Source organism: Olea europaea, unplaced genomic scaffold (assembly GCF_002742605.1).
Source record: "Olea europaea var. sylvestris unplaced genomic scaffold, O_europaea_v1 scaffold1201, whole genome shotgun sequence".
In the NCBI taxonomy this organism is placed as follows: domain Eukaryota; kingdom Viridiplantae; phylum Streptophyta; class Magnoliopsida; order Lamiales; family Oleaceae; genus Olea; species Olea europaea.
Window position 1 is genome coordinate 75764 of NW_019229430.1, and position 17285 is coordinate 93048.

Sequence of the window (17285 nt, forward strand, 5' to 3'; positions counted from 1 at the left end):
AGAACTACCTAAAGAAATAAAAGAACAAATATTAGAAAAATTAATAATAGAAAAAATAAAACATATATATACATATGAAAAAAATTATTAATATATATGAAGATGAAGAAAATAATTTATATTACAAAGAAAAATATGAGTGCAAATAATAATACATATTAAAATTGAATAAATTACTTACAAAAATTGAAAAAATACAAGAAGAAATACGAAATATAATGTTAATACCAGAAGGAATGAGAATATCAAATAATAGACAATTAATAAAATTAAAATGTGAAAGATTAAAACTTGAAAATAGATATTTTTTTAATAGTAAAAGAAGAATTAGTAATTTCAGATACAGCTGAGAGAAGATTTGGAAAAATAATAGATAAAAAGGAAAATAAAATATACAAATTAACCTATGAGTTAGAAATAAGAAAAAATTAAGATGTCAATAAGTGAATATATGGGAGAATTAAAATCATTAATAAAAATGTTAATAAATGATGTTCAAAATTTAAGAAATGAAGTAAAAAAAAAAACAAGAAACGATATAAATATATTAAAAATTGAAATAAGAGAATTAAAAGAAAATAATAAAAATAAAGATAAGAAAATGGATAAAAAACTTATAGAAAAAAGAAATAACTCGAATAGGAAAGAAACATAGAAACAGGAAGTATAAATGATAAATTTAGAAAGAATATATTACCAAAAATATTAAAATAGGAAGAAGAATTTAGAGAAAAATCATTAGGAAAATTAAAAGTAGAAGAAAAAGAAGATAAAAATGAATGAAGAATTATATTTACTAATAGAAAATTTTGATCAATTAAGCTTAACTGATATAAGTGAATACCAAGTTTTAATGAATACTAGAGGAGGATTTAATCCAGCAGGAATCTCTAAACAAGAATTACATGATATAGATGAAAGTTATGCACCTATATATAACAAACTATATAAACAATTCTATAATAAAGTAAGAGATAGACAACCACCTAAAGAAAATAAATATAAAAATAGGTTTGAATTAAATGATAATTATGATAAATCAATTAATCATGGAGGAACAAAACTAGATTTAGATTGTAAAAGAGGTACTAAAAAAATATTATTAACTTGGGCAGATTCAATAATATTATTCTTTTTATATAATAAAGATGACACATGGGAAAATACTGAAAGAAGAATAGATTTTTGAATAGCATCCTTTGAAGTAGATGTTAGAAATTGGTGGGAAGGAATAAGTAATAATAAAAAATATTAATAAAAAGAAATGTACAAATAGAAATAATAAAGTCAGATAGACAAGGCATAGAAAAATTAGTATAATATATTTCAGATGAATTTTTAGGAGAAAATTAGATAAAAAATATTGAAGGAGAATCAACAAGGGAAAAAGATAATGCTAGAATAAAATTAATAAATTTAACAATATGTAATATGTGTAAAATTAAATAATATACTTGTGAATTTAAAAATTACTATTATGTTCAATTTTATAGTAATGAAAATCATGAAGTATACCAAGACGTACTATAATGAGTTATCAGATTCATAGGAAATATATTTTAAAATAGAATTTGAAAAATATGTTAGAGATAATATTGGAATACCTAGAACTTTAGGTTCAAGAATAAAATTTTTATTTGAAAGGCTTGCATATATATATATATATGTCAAGACAATTAATGAAAAAATCAGAAAAATTAACTAAAATATGTTGTGAAGATATGAAAATTCCTATGCAATAGAGATGTAATCCTAAAAGAAGAATTAATAAAATAAAATATAAAAATAAAAAATTTTAAAAATTTAGGAATTTTAATAAAAAAATATATAAAACCTAGAAAAGGATATTATAAAAGAAAAAATAACCCATATAATCAACAAAAGAATAAAAAGAAAAATAAAAGTCAATGTAAATGTTGGAATTGTGGAGAAATATGTTATATATGCACTGATTGTGATAAAAAGAAAGTTAGAATATTACAAAAAGAATATTTAGAAATAAAAGATGAATTAAGTGAAATATCAGATATTGAAGAATACCATAATCAAGAAGTATATATAAGTGAAACAGAAAATGAATTAGGATCTGAATAGAGAAATTGAAGAAATAGAAAGTAATAACATAAATATACAAGAATATGAAGGCATAGAAGGATATAGATTAAAAGTCACTTTTGATCATAAGAAATTTAGAAAATTGTAAAAATTATCTTTAAACTTAAAAATAGGAAAATGAGAAGTTTTTGATAGAATTTGGAAAAGAGAAAGAATAGCAATAAATGAATATCACAAAATAAAAAAAAAAACTATAGACGTAAGAACAACTTATGAGCAACATAAATTAAATGCGTGTCTGGGAGCGATTTTGAATGAATTTTTAGCAAGAAAATGACCATTGGTGTGTCAGGGAGGCAGAAACTTTTTTGACTAAAATGCGGAAGATTACCAATTTGACCCCCACTTAAAATTCATTCTAATGTACATAATGACGTTCCGGTAATTATGCACCTGTGCAATTCGTGTTGTCTGCAAATAAGGGTCCCTCAACAATAACATTTTGGATTATAATTTGGACCAAAATCGCCTCCAGACAGGTGCTAAATCTTTTAACAAAAAATACAGTTGAATAACTATTAACAAAGATTAGAAAAAAATAAAGTGAAAAAATCCAATATATTTATTTAGCAGAAATACAAATAATGGTTAAATCACTATTCAGAGAAGTGATAGATTCACCTTTAACTATAACTTTATATGATGGAAGAATAATAAATTTAAAATATAGTCGTTTAGGAACAGTAGAAGGAAATTTAGCATATCACAAAATTATGTTTACGTGTTATCCAAAATATTGTATATCATTAAAAGATAGAAACTTTAATGAAATTTTAGGACTACAGTTTAAACTTCATAGAGATGATATCATGCAATCAGGTGATCAAATTATGACTATAGAATATAGAGCTTTATATACATTTATTAATTCTAATTATGGGAATATTTATTCCAATAAACCAAATATTGAAGTTCATACAGAATGTAAAGATATTAGTAAAATAATATAAACAAATAAACAAATAAACTTAATTCCAGAAGAATATGAATTTAGTATAATAAAAAATAAACCTGAAATAACAGAATTAAATAAAGAAGAATATTCTAATAATATTATATTTAAGGATAGAAAATTAATTAAAAGATTAAAAAGTTTTAAAATACCTAATAAAAATTAGTTAGAAGAAATCAACAAAATAAAATAAGTAAAACTATATAGGAATGCTGGAAATATGAAAATAGAAGGAGAATATTATAGTGGAAGAGAAAATATAAATGAATCAAATAGATTGATAGATACAGAAGTTAGTGAATTTCATATAGTTTCGATTAGAAATAAAGGTTTAATAACTCATAAAACTGAGTCATATAATTATGTAAAATTTGATGGACATGTACATATTACAGATTTAGAAATAAAGGTACCGATAAAAATAAGAGGAATAAATCTTTTAGTACCATGTTACATAGATAAGAGTTTGGATATAAACCCCCATATACTTTTAGGAATGAGTTTTCTAAATTAATTAAAAGATTATACTATAAAAAAAGAAGGATTATATATTGTTCATAATGAACAAACTACATTATGAAAAAGAATTAGATGAATAATCAGATAAGTTTTCCATTAACTGTGTATATGCAAATTACTATTGTAGAAACAAATATAAGAACTTGTGTTTTAATAGATACATGAAGTGATATAACTATATTTAAAAGTTTTTTAATAAAATCATGGAACAATAATAGTAATATAAAAATAACTGGAGTTACAGGAGAAAGTACTCAAATAATTAATAGCGTTGATAAAGTAAATATAATTCTTGAAAGTAAACAAGTTACAATAAATAAATTATATAAATATGATAAATTAGAATGTGATATATTATTAGGAAATGATTTTATTCAACAATTTCAATATTATAAACAAAATAATTATATGATAATGCTGCAAACACTTTGTGGACACTTATTAAAATTTTTTAGAGAATTTAAATCTTATAGGATTCAGCCAGCCCAGCGTGGTGATAAATGGGAGAAAAAACAAATTATATATAATGAAATAAAAAATAAAAGAATATTGTATAAAAAAATTTTAAAAATAGGAATAGAAATGAATATAGAAAAAATAATTGAACAGCCAGAAAAAGTTTATGGAGAAAATCCATTATTATTTTGGAAACCACATCACCCAAAAACTAAAATAGAATTAACAGAAAATATTATAATAAGAGTCAGACCAATGACGTATACTATAAAAGATACACAGGAATTTAAAAATCAGATAAGAGAATTATTAGAACAAAAATTTATTAGACCTAGTAATGGACCTCATAGTAGTCCAACCTTTATGGTTATGAAACATTCTGAACTAGTTAGAGAAAAAGCTATAATGATCATAAATTATAAAGAATTAAACAAATATACTAAATTTGATAGTTACTTTCTACCAAATAAAGAAGTGTTAATAAATATTGTAAAAAGAAAACAATATTATTTTAAATTTGATTGCAAATCAGGATTTTATCAAATAAAAATGGAAGAAGATAGTATACAATATACTGCATTTAGCACACCTCAAGGAAAATATGAATGGTTAGTTATGACATTTGGTCTAAAAAATGCACCACAAATATATCAAAGAAAGATGGATAATATATTTAAAAAGTTTAATGAATTTCTAATTGTTTATATATATGATATATTAATATGTTCTAATAGTAAAGAAGAACATAGAAATCATTTAATCCAATTTATTAGAGAATGTAAAAAGGAAGGAATTGTACTATTTAAAAAGAAATCTATAATAGAAAAACAAAAGATAGACTTTCTTGGATTATCATTAGATAAAAGAGGGATAAAATTACAGACTCATATATCTAAAAAGATAAAAAAATTTCCAAATAAATTAGAATCCAAAGAACAAATACAAAATTTTTTATGATATTTAAATTATGCAGAAGAATTTATTGAAAATCTTTCTAAGAAAAGACATAAAAACCAAATTTTACTTAGAAAAATAAATACTAAAGAATGGAATGAAGAACATACAGAAATAGTTAAATCATTAAAAGAAGAATGCAAAAATTTACCAAAATTTAGATTACCAAATGAAAAAGATAATTGGATTGTTAATACTGATACCTCAGATAAATATTGGGCAGAAATATTAAAAACAGATTTAAATGAAATTTGTAGATATTCAAGTGGAACCCTTAACCATGAAGAAATAAATTATATTACTCATGAGAAAGAATTACTAGCAATTATTAGAGGAATAAAGAAGTTCTCATTATTTTTATTATCCAAGAAATTTACTGTTGAAACTGATAATTTTCAAGTTGCAGGATTAGTCAGGAATAGACTATCATCAAAACTCCAATACAGAAGGCTCCATAAATGGCAAGCTTATTTAGCATTTTTATAATTTTGATATAATCCATATTAAAGGAGTTAATAATTTTCTTGTAGATTTTCTCAGCAGAAAAATAAAATTTGCTGATGGATAAAGTCAAGGTCACGAAATTATACCAATCTATCCTACATATACAAAAACGGACAGATTTTTCTTAAAAAAGAATCCGAAGATATAAACTCTGGAGCAATCCAGATTTCAGAGATGTTCAACTCAAATATAAAAAATATTGTTGAATATGACTACTGAGCATCATAAATATGGTATAGAACTCAAAAATCAAGTTGATGCTATTGCAGCGCAACTAAAAGATATATTGTCTGAGACAGATATACCAAAGAGCTCAGAAATGAGTTTTCCAAACCAATACCAAACAGGGACAACTGGAAGTAGCAGTGGACCCAGACGTGATAGCATTTCAACTGATAATAAAGGAGATTCCATTTCAGTATCATCAACCAAAATAGTTATGATACATGGAGATAAAAGAGATACCAAAACAATCAATATAATAGACCAAGAAGATAAAATCTCTTTAGATCCAAAAGAAGAAAAATATGTCGAAATAGTCAAAATTGTTTATGAAATAAAAATGAGTGATTCATATCTTATCTATTCGGGAATTAATGTTTATCCCAAAATAACAGTCATGGAAGGAGAAACCATTCATTTGTAAAAATTATGGCAGACTATGAATTCATGGATTTGATATATCCAGGAAAAGAGTTGATTGAAATTTCGAAGTTTGATGACATATTCATCAAGGAAGTATCCAGATTTGCCAAAGGACGAAAAATATATTTGAAATTCTATTTAATAAGTTCAGAATATGATGGAGTTGTTTACTATCCAGTCGAACATATAATCTCAATTGGATATGTTGCTGCCAATTTTCAAATAGATGTTATGAAAAATAATAGAAAAGTTCCAACAGTGGCAAAATCATGGATCAGACATATGAGAGCACTTGGAATTAAAGTCATTTACAACATTGCCAAAAATTTGTTTGATAAAAAATTCTCATACTTGTGTTAATATGAAAATTGGATGTTGGTATCCAATGGAGAATATGGAAAATCAGAAATTTTAAAGGACTATATTACAAGATTCGATATACATCAATTTTCAGGATGTTCTACTACTATAAAATAATCCTGCCAACTAAGGGAGTGCCCCAACTGTATGTGAAGAAATAAAGGAAGATGACAATAATACAGCAGCATGTGAAGACATTGAAGAAAAAAAGCAATAATAGAAAAAGATGATCTCTGGATAAAAAGTTGAATCAACATGTGAAGATGTAGGCCCAAGGAGGAAAATAATAAAAAGGCAAGTGTGCCTTTGTTGATGTACTCAACGATGTAATAGAGTCTCATAAACTTGTATAAATAGAGTTATTGTGATGGATAGAATAGAGATCTCATCTTATCTTGAAATCTCAAGTTGTAAGCAATAGTTACTCTAAAAACCATTCCCAATTTGAAAAATCAATTTTTCTGGAAATCCTTTTGTACCAAATAAAAGCCTTATATAAATTCTGATTGAAATAAAACTCCAATATTTTGATATGAATATGAGTTTCTAAATCTTTATTCCCATAGATTCTTGAAGGATCTGATAAAAAGTTTCATTCTTATTTTAGAAAAAAAAAGTTTCTCTTTAATAGAAGTCTAAAATTTTATTCTTTAGAAGTTGATACAGTAAGAGCAAGTAGCAAAAATACTAACAATTTCATGTAGGCAGTAGGCTGTTGAAGGAAGCAGTTTACAGATTCAGAGTTCGAAGGTCACTCGATTCTAAAAATAAAAATTCAGATCAAATATAAAGTAAAACTATTAAACTTTTGCTAAAATTAGAATGAATCTTTTTAAGATCTTAAAGAATCATAAGGATTAATTGATGATTATTTGTATGAATAAATGTCAGGATATATAATTGAAGGATTAGATAATCTATTAGAAAATTAGAAAAAATAAAGAATATTATTTCTCAATTAGGAAATATAAATTTACCGTTTAAAGAATATAGTATTTTAATTAGAAAATATGAAATATATGTTGCAGATTATTTTTATTTATTAGATTATAGAATGAATTTATATTCAAATATTCAAAGTAGAAGATAAAATGTTTAAAAAATTATGATTGAAAAGGAATAGTGATAGGCCCTAGTGGTGAGACCCGACCCGTCTTCTCAGCCCGCCCCATTTTCTGTTCGGATATCCGTCCCCGCAACGGCAACTAGGGTTTTTGCTTCTCTCTCTCTACACTCTGGTAAGTTCAAAGTGTATTTGAAGTAGCATATGCCTTCTACACACACGGAGACAATATGATAATGCTATTATCATAATTTCATCCAGATCAATCGAAGAGAAGAAGAAGAAGTGAAGAATAGAGAAGAAACTAATATGGCGAAGACAAAACCAGGCAAGAAGGACCTCGATTCTTACGGTATCAAAGGCACCAACAAAATTGTCAGACGTATGAATTACTCTCTGTCTTCCTCTCAATTTTACTCTTTCTTATTCTTCATATTTAAATCGCTACACAGTCATGTGAATTCAATTTTACTTTTCCTTAGTTTCTTTTTACTTCATCGAGAGGGAGAGAGAGGGGTAGTCATAGACTTGTCTTGCTGTTTCATGCCACCATATGAGTACTTTCATTTTGCCACGTCTGTGAAGGGGGTCTGGTGTTTGGGGTGGCATGTAACGACCACTTTGGGCAAAAGTTATCCATAAGCCAGTTTATAAGGGAAGGTTGCCCAAAGTGCTCATAAGCCCTGCTTTTCAGGAGCGATGTGGGATTCAATAACATTGTCACATTGGGTGGTTTGAGTAGGGGCCGGCTCAAAGTGCTTATAAACTCTCTCGCGCATGCGCGCACACAAATACACATGGCTCAATTACACAAAGCGATATATACTCTCAACGTGGATGAGATTTGGACTTTTGGTGTTTTTTGGATCATGGTTTACTAGAGATGATTTGTCAAAGTTTAATTTTCATAATTTCTTTCAATTATAATTTGCTTGTACTCGTTTGTATCTACATTGGTACACGTGCCTAGGTGCTTGTTTATACATGTGTGGTTGATTGGCTTCCTTTGACTTCATTGGTATTTATATATTTTCGCATACACTAATCACTGTCACGATAATTAAGTATGCAGAATCTATATGACTTTATCAATGACATGTCTAACTAGTGGAATAAAGTTTTTTGTTTTGCATAGTTTGCTAGAGTTAGATTTTTGAAGTATTTAGAAATTGGGTGTTTATGTAGCTGGAGATTGTGTGTTGATGAGACCATCAGACTTGGACAAGCCTCCTTATGTTGCGAGAGTGGAGAAGATCGAGGCTGATCACCGGAACAATATTAAAGTACAGGTTCGGTGGTACTACCGCCCCGAGGAGTCTGTTGGGGGTCGCAGGCAGTTTCATGGTGCCAAGGAACTCTTCTTGTCTGACCATCATGATATGCAAAGTGCTCACACCATTGAAGGCAAGTGCATTGTGCACAGTTTCAAGAACTACACCAAGCTCGAGAACGTGGGGGCTGAGGATTACTTTTGTAGATTTGAGTACAAGGCAGCTACTGGAGGGTTCACTCCAGACCGCGTTGCTGTGTGAGTTTTCAGAAATTGGTTGACTAACATTGAAGTGTGGAAAAATGATGTTTTATTGTTTTTATTTAATATCAGAATACTCTTTGTGGTTTTATGTTTCTGTAGGTATTGCAAGTGTGAGATGCCTTATAATCCAGATGATCTCATGGTGCAGTGTGAAGGGTGTAAGGACTGGTATGTAAACATAATTTATATGCTTCAAATGCATGTTTTGTGTGTTCTGTGATTGAATAAAGTGATGGGCTGTGATGTACTTCGATCCATTAATTAAAAACTTAGTAGGAATTGGTGCTGAAGTGAATTTTTTCTATAATGATAAGGATGTATCTTTAGTAAGTTCCTTTTTTCCCATTATTGTGTTTAAGTTGCTAGATCCTATGATGCTTGGACTCGGGTATGGGTATCAGGTACGGGTATGTATCTAAGTGTCGGATCTTTTATTTTTTAAAATATAGTAGATGGTGACAGAGGCTGGATCTGTAATTGGAAGTGTTAAAGTTAGTAAATTGGCGTTGTGATGTTTAGGATTAGACTTATCTAATTTATGAAATTCTTTTGTTTTCTTTTCCTTTAATTTATTTATTCTATTTCTTAATCTTGTGCAGGTGTTTGATGCATGAAATCAGTTTTAGGAAACTAAGGAGGTGTTCTCTTTGTGTTTCAGTTTTGTGTTTTGAGTTTTGAATTCATTTTGAGTTTTGTGTTTTGAGTGTTTGTTTTGAAATTGTTGAAAATGCGTTCTTTTTGTTAGTTTCTCAAAACAAAAAACAAATTTTTTTTTTTTTTTTTAAATTTTGAGAATCACCATAACACCACTTCAAAACACCAAAAAAAAAAAAAAATATTTATTTTTTTTTTTTTTGAAATTTTGAGAATCACCACACCACCTCCTCAAAAAAAAAAAAAAAAGGAAATGTTTCCCGCGTTTTCAATTTTTTCAAGTTTTACACTGAAAACGCCCAAAACGACGAAAAAGTCGTTTTGTGTTTTCTTCACAAATTTTTTTTCGTTTTCGAAAATTCGTTTTCGAAAACGGGAAAGAGAACGCGTTTTCACCGTTTTGAAAAATCGAAAACAGAAAACGACCCGAAAACGGTAAAGAGAACAGGGCCTAAATTACGCAGTGATCATGAAATGTGGAGAGAAAAATCTGTACCTTAAAAGATGCTTATTGTGTTTGATTACATTTATAACCATAAATATAAAAATAAATGTAAAATAAACACAAACAATGAGAAGAGGAATAAAGGAAATCATCATATGCAATAGGTGAACATGATGTAGGATTAGGGAACCATAGAGAACAATTTTCTACATGGCTGCTGAAGTATTAGATAAACACAATTTTAGTGTCAATTCATTGAAGATGTCCCAATGTTTAGAATGACTTTATTCCAGACTTTAGGATGGCTTATGATTTGGTGTCGGTGATTATGTGCTTCCAAAAGATATTCTTCCCTAATAACTTTTAGGAGTGGATAGAAGTTTAGTCGAATTGATAATATAGTACTTATTTGCTTTTTGATCCTGGTGGTAACTCAAAAGACTTGTCGTATTACACTTAGTTATTGCCAAACTATAAGTAATATGCCTGTGTACGTTTATACTGATAGCAGCTCTTAATGTTTCTGTTGCAGGTTTCATCCTTCTTGCATGGGTATGACCATTGAAGAAGCAAAGAAGTTGGAGCATTTCTTGTGTTCTGACTGTTCATCCGAAGATGATTCCAGGAGGTCTTTGAACTCATTCCCTGTATCACCAGCTGTTGGCAAGGTAGAAGTGCATTTTTCTATTCTGATGCTTGCAGAATGAAAATTATTATATTATACAATTGGCAATTTTTTAATCTTTTTTTTTTTTGAACTTGCAGCATTTGTATTGCTGTGCATTCTGTTATTTAAAAACTTTTATGCATACATCATAACTTTCTGAAGCTTTATTAATAAGAGAAGTCTATTAGAGCTATTTTAAGCTAAAAGAATCAATAGTTCAGCGAAAGCCGACCTCAGAAACACTTCCTAATTAAGATGCAGCAATGGACAGTTTAAGGGGTGTTACTGAGAGATAAATTTATAGGGAGCCTGCGTGAGTATAATTTTGGAGGCAATCCTCCCAGTATCCCAACAGTTCTGGTGAAAACTAAATGTAGGCTTCAACTGGTTTGCCACCAAGGAGATGTCCTCAGGCACCACGTTATTCAGACCCAAGCCATGCTTAGCTTTAACCTTAGTACCAACTCAATCTACTAAATGATCCTTCTGGTCCTTGTCCATGCCCTTCCAACTAAATTCCTGTACCACAAGTTTGATTCTCTTTGCCAAACTTATTATGATTTTGTACAAGATAAATAGTACAATGGGATACTGTGGACAAGTTTGACTGAAGGTAACTCAAAGCTTTGATTGAAAAAGCACCCCTATTCCTTTGATCCTCTTGATTATGGGAATCCATAAGAAAACTTTTGGATTACTTCCTAAAGGTACACCTATACAAGTCATAGGCTACTCTTGTAGTATGCACCTTTCTCTTGACTATGTGGACGGACACTGATTGTGATATACTTCCAAATTCCTTATCTCCATATTTATTTTCAGTCATCAGTTCTATAAATGGAAATCTGATAATTATTAACTGTATCTTAAAGCTCTGTACTCAACATATTAGCTGAAACTTTTTCATTATCTTCTGCATACTACTGATGACACATCGAAAGTCATTATTGTTTTCAAAGTGGCTTTTGGATACCAGTGTAACAAGATAGAATTAAAATACCCTTCTGTTGAAAATAAAAAGAAATAAAATATGCTTCCCCACAATCCAATTGGCGTAAAATTCTGCAAAACTTTCTGATAGAAAGGCCTTCACCCTATCCACGCAGGATCAATAGAGTCGTTGACTTATCCTTGTACATTTCAAAAGCAGCTCTCCTCACTTTTTTCTCCTCAGGAGGCATTTAGACCCAACTTTCCTCAATATATTTTTGGAACTAAACCAAATGCTTGGCTGCATTGATGAGAGATGTGTAACCATAAAATAAAATTTGTTGGACTTCTTGTTCAAGTGAAATATGCAAGTAAACTGATCATTAAGTTCAAAAAAGTTGTCTTGCGTGCATGATTAGGAGGGCTAAAGTGTAAAAACAAAAGGCAGTTGAGATCCTCAGTTGCGGGGGAGTTGAAATTGGTGTTCTTTATAGGGTTCTCCTCTACATGTAGACAAAGGGATTTAGACTAAATGGAACTGCGAACAACTAAATTGTCTTATCACACATATGCATGTGTTAACTCTGTAAACATTTGTGCAGAAATTGTTTTAGTGAAATCTATTGATTTTCATAACTTTGTGGTATTATATGGAACTCACATTCAGGAGCTGATGGAAGATTTCTGACTTTTTCCATGGGGATTCAAGTTAAGTATATATGTTCCAACATTCCTAAGGGCATGAATGTTAAGGCAACTAAGAGAAAATTCTTGATGCTTTTGTTCCAATTTTCAACGTCCATTAGGGACTAGCTTACCCTTTCCAAAAACAAATAGTTCAATCGGAAATCGTCAAATCCTTACAGCCATTGAGTTTATGCGCAAGATCATGTTTTCTAATTTACTCCAATTTTAATTAATTGGTGGGCCATCCTTGATTTAATGAGCTGTCTATCATGACTGAACAAATGTAGATGCAAGTGTTGAATTTTAAGTTTTGAAGATGGATTATCAATGAAATATCAGGTGTTCTCAAGGCCTTGTTTGAGCTCCATTAATTTGAAGAAATGTATTACGGAATAGTGATTAATGAAAAATGTGTGGTTAAAAAAGAAGGTAAAGTTTTCGATTTGCGTGTAATATTATTTTAATGAAAAATGTGTAGTTAAAAATGAGTATTGAGAAAAAATAATGGGAAATAATGTAAAATAAAGGATGATAAACGGGGGCTAAGTTACCTCTTGGGTTGACATGTCAAGTGTCCTTTTTATTTATTTATTTATTTATTTTTCTTTTGCATAATTGTTTATACTGTGTGGAGGGCTTTCACTTATTCAATGGAGCTCATGAAATTATGGGGGGAAAATACCTCAGTAAATTTAGTGTATTGCCCTTCAATGCTTCCATATTTTATGATTGTCGTAATGAGACCTTTTGTTGGTTTCATTGACAGGTGGAGCCGAAGCGCAGAAAGAGATGACAGATAGATCTCCACACATTATAGGCGTACCCAGTTTCTTTCATATTGGCTACCGTATTGCTGTTGTGAGGTGGAAATCATGGAACAATAATAGTAATATAAAAATAACTGGAGTTACAGGAGAAAGTACTCAAATAATTAATAGCGTTGATAAAGTAAATATAATTCTTGAAAGTAAACAAGTTACAATAAATAAATTATATAAATATGATAAATTAGAATGTGATATATTATTAGGAAATGATTTTATTCAACAATTTCAATATTATAAACAAAATAATTATATGATAATGCTGCAAACACTTTGTGGACACTTATTAAAATTTTTTAGAGAATTTAAATCTTATAGGATTCAGCCAGCCCAGCGTGGTGATAAATGGGAGAAAAAACAAATTATATATAATGAAATAAAAAATAAAAGAATATTGTATAAAAAAATTTTAAAAATAGGAATAGAAATGAATATAGAAAAAATAATTGAACAGCCAGAAAAAGTTTATGGAGAAAATCCATTATTATTTTGGAAACCACATCACCCAAAAACTAAAATAGAATTAACAGAAAATGTTATAATAAGAGTCAGACCAATGACGTATACTATAAAAGATACACAGGAATTTAAAAATCAGATAAGAGAATTATTAGAACAAAAATTTATTAGACCTAGTAATGGACCTCATAGTAGTCCAACCTTTATGGTTATGAAACATTCTGAACTAGTTAGAGAAAAAGCTATAATGATCATAAATTATAAAGAATTAAACAAATATACTAAATTTGATAGTTACTTTCTACCAAATAAAGAAGTGTTAATAAATATTGTAAAAAGAAAACAATATTATTTTAAATTTGATTGCAAATCAGGATTTTATCAAATAAAAATGGAAGAAGATAGTATACAATATACTGCATTTAGCACACCTCAAGGAAAATATGAATGATTAGTTATGACATTTGGTCTAAAAAATGCACCACAAATATATCAAAGAAAAATGGATAATATATTTAAAAAGTTTAATGAATTTCTAATTGTTTATATATATGATATATTAATATGTTCTAATAGTAAAGAAGAACATAGAAATCATTTAATCCAATTTATTAGAGAATGTAAAAAGGAAGGAATTGTACTATTTAAAAAGAAATCTATAATAGAAAAACAAAAGATAGACTTTCTTGGATTATCATTAGATAAAAGAGGGATAAAATTACAGACTCATATATCTAAAAAGATAAAAAAATTTCCAAATAAATTAGAATCCAAAGAACAAATACAAAATTTTTTATGATATTTAAATTATGCAGAAGAATTTATTGAAAATCTTTCTAAGAAAAGACATAAAAACCAAATTTTACTTAGAAAAATAAATACTAAAGAATGGAATGAAGAACATACAGAAATAGTTAAATCATTAAAAGAAGAATGCAAAAATTTACCAAAATTCAGATTACCAAATGAAAAAGATAATTGGATTGTTAATACTGATACCTCAGATAAATATTGGGCAGAAATATTAAAAACAGATTTAAATGAAATTTGTAGATATTCAAGTGGAACCCTTAACCAAGAAGAAATAAATTATATTACTCATGAGAAATAATTACTAGCAATTATTAGAGGAATAAAGAAGTTCTCATTATTTTTATTATCCAAGAAATTTACTGTTGAAACTGATAATTTTCAAGTTGCAGGATTAGTCAGGAATAGACTATCATCAAAACTCCAATACAGAAGGCTCCATAAATGGCAAGCTTATTTAGCATTTTTATAATTTTGATATAATCCATATTAAAGGAATTAATAATTTTCTTGTAGATTTTCTCAGCAGAAAAATAAAATTTGCTGATGGATAAAGTCAAGGTCACGAAATTATACCAATCTATCCTACATATACTAAAACGGACAGATTTTTCTTAAAAAAGAATCCGAAGATATAAACTCTGGAGCAATCCAGATTTCAGAGATGTTCAACTCAAATATAAAAAATATTGTTGAATATGACTACTGAGCATCATAAATATGGTATAGAACTCAAAAATCAAGTTAATGCTATTGCAGCGCAACTAAAAGATATATTGTCTGAGACAGATATACCAAAGAGCTCAGAAATGAGTTTTCCAAACCAATACCAAACAGGGACAACTGGAAGTAGCAGTGGACCCAGACGTGATAGCATTTCAACTGATAATAAAGGAGATTCCATTTCAGTATCATCAACCAAAATAGTTATGATACATGGAGATAAAAGAGATACCAAAACAATCAATATAATAGACCAAGAAGATAAAATCTCTTTAGATCCAAAAGAAGAAAAATATGTCGAAATAGTCAAAATTGTTTATGAAATAAAAATGAGTGATTCATATCTTATCTATTCGGGAAATAATGTTTATCCCAAAATAACAGTCATGGAAGGAGAAACCATTCATTTGTAAAAATTATGGCAGACTATGAATTCATGGATTTGATATATCCAGGAAAAGAGTTGATTGAAATTTCGAAGTTTGATGACATATTCATAAAGGAAGTATCCAGATTTGCCAAAGGACGAAAAATATATTTGAAATTCTATTTAATAAGTTCAGAATATGATGGAGTTGTTTACTATCCAGTCGAACATATAATCTCAATTGGATATATTGCTGCCAATTTTCAAATAGATGTTATGAAAAATAATAGAAAAGTTCCAACAGTGGCAAAATCATGGATCAGACATATGAGAGCACTTGGAATTAAAGTCATCTACAACATTGCCAAAAATTTGTTTGATAAAAAATTCTCATACTTGTGTTAATATGAAAATTGGATGTTGGTATCCAATGGAGAATATGGAAAATCAAAAATTTTAAAGGACTATATTACAAGATTCGATATACATCAATTTTCAGGATGTTCTACTACTATAAAATAATCCTACCAACTAAGGGAGTGCCCCAACTGTATGTGAAGAAATAAAGGAAGATGACAATAATACAGCAGCATGTGAAGACATTGAAGAAAAAAAGCAATAATAGAAAAAGATGATCTCTGGATAAAAAGTTGAATCAACATGTGAAGATGTAGGCCCAAGGAGGAAAATAATAAAAAGGCAAGTGTGCCTTTGTTGATGTACTCAACGATGTAATAGAGTCTCATAAACTTGTATAAATAGAGTTATTGTGATGGATAGAATAGAGATCTCATCTTATCTTGAAATCTCGAGTTGTAAGCAATAGTTACTCTAAAAACCATTTCCAATTTGAAAAATCAATTTTTCTGGAAATCCTTTTGTACCAAATAAAAGCCTTATATAAATTCTGATTGAAATAAAACTCCAATATTTTGATATGAATATGAGTTTCTAAATCTTTATTCCCATAGATTCTTGAAGGATCTGATAAAAAGTTTCATTCTTATTTTAGAAAAAAAAGTTTTTCTTTAATAGAAGTCTAAAATTTTATTCTTTAGAAGTTGATACAGTAAGAGCAAGTAGCAAAAATACTAACAATTTCATGTAGGCAGTAGGTTGTTGAAGGAAGCAGTTTACAGATTCAGAGTTCGAAGGTCACTCGATTCTAAAAATAAAAATTCAGATCAAATATAAAGTAAAACTATTAAACTTTTGCTAAAATTAGAATGAATCTTTTTAAGATCTTAAAGAATCATAAGGATTAATTGATGATTATTTGTATGAATAAATGTCAGGATATATAATTGAAGGATTAGATAATCTATTAGAAAATTAGAAAAAATAAAGAATATTATTTCTCAATTAGAAAATATAAATTTATCGTTTAAAGAATATAGTATTTTAATTAGAAAATGTGAAATATATGTTGCAGATTATTCTTATTTATTAGATTATAGAATGAATTTATATTCAAATATTCAAAGTAGAAGATAAAATGTTTAAAAAATTATGATTGAAAAGGAATAGTGATAGGCCCTAGTGGTGAGACCCGACCCGTCTTCTCAGCCCGCCCCATTTTCTGTTCGGATATCCGTCCCCGCAACGGCAACTAGGGTT

General features: G+C 28.4%; 1 protein-coding gene across 2 annotated transcripts; it reads left to right on the forward strand.

The window, feature by feature from the left end:
* The first annotated feature begins 7720 nt into the window (after positions 1-7720).
* Positions 7721-13369, forward strand: LOC111374087 (chromatin remodeling protein EBS-like). Of its 2 annotated transcripts, XM_022996716.1 has the most exons (6): positions 7721-7950; positions 8754-9096; positions 9202-9270; positions 10734-10869; positions 12466-12506; positions 13252-13356. In XM_022996716.1, the coding sequence occupies exons 1-5, from the start codon at positions 7878-7880 to the stop codon at positions 12484-12486; spliced, it is 642 nt and encodes a 213-aa protein (XP_022852484.1). In that variant the 5' UTR covers positions 7721-7877; the 3' UTR covers positions 12487-12506; positions 13252-13356. The 2 variants fall into 2 exon arrangements, with proteins under 2 accessions (XP_022852484.1, XP_022852483.1); XM_022996715.1 differs by lacking the exon at positions 12466-12506 and having other exon boundaries at positions 13252-13369.
* Positions 13370-17285: the final 3916 nt, after the last annotated feature.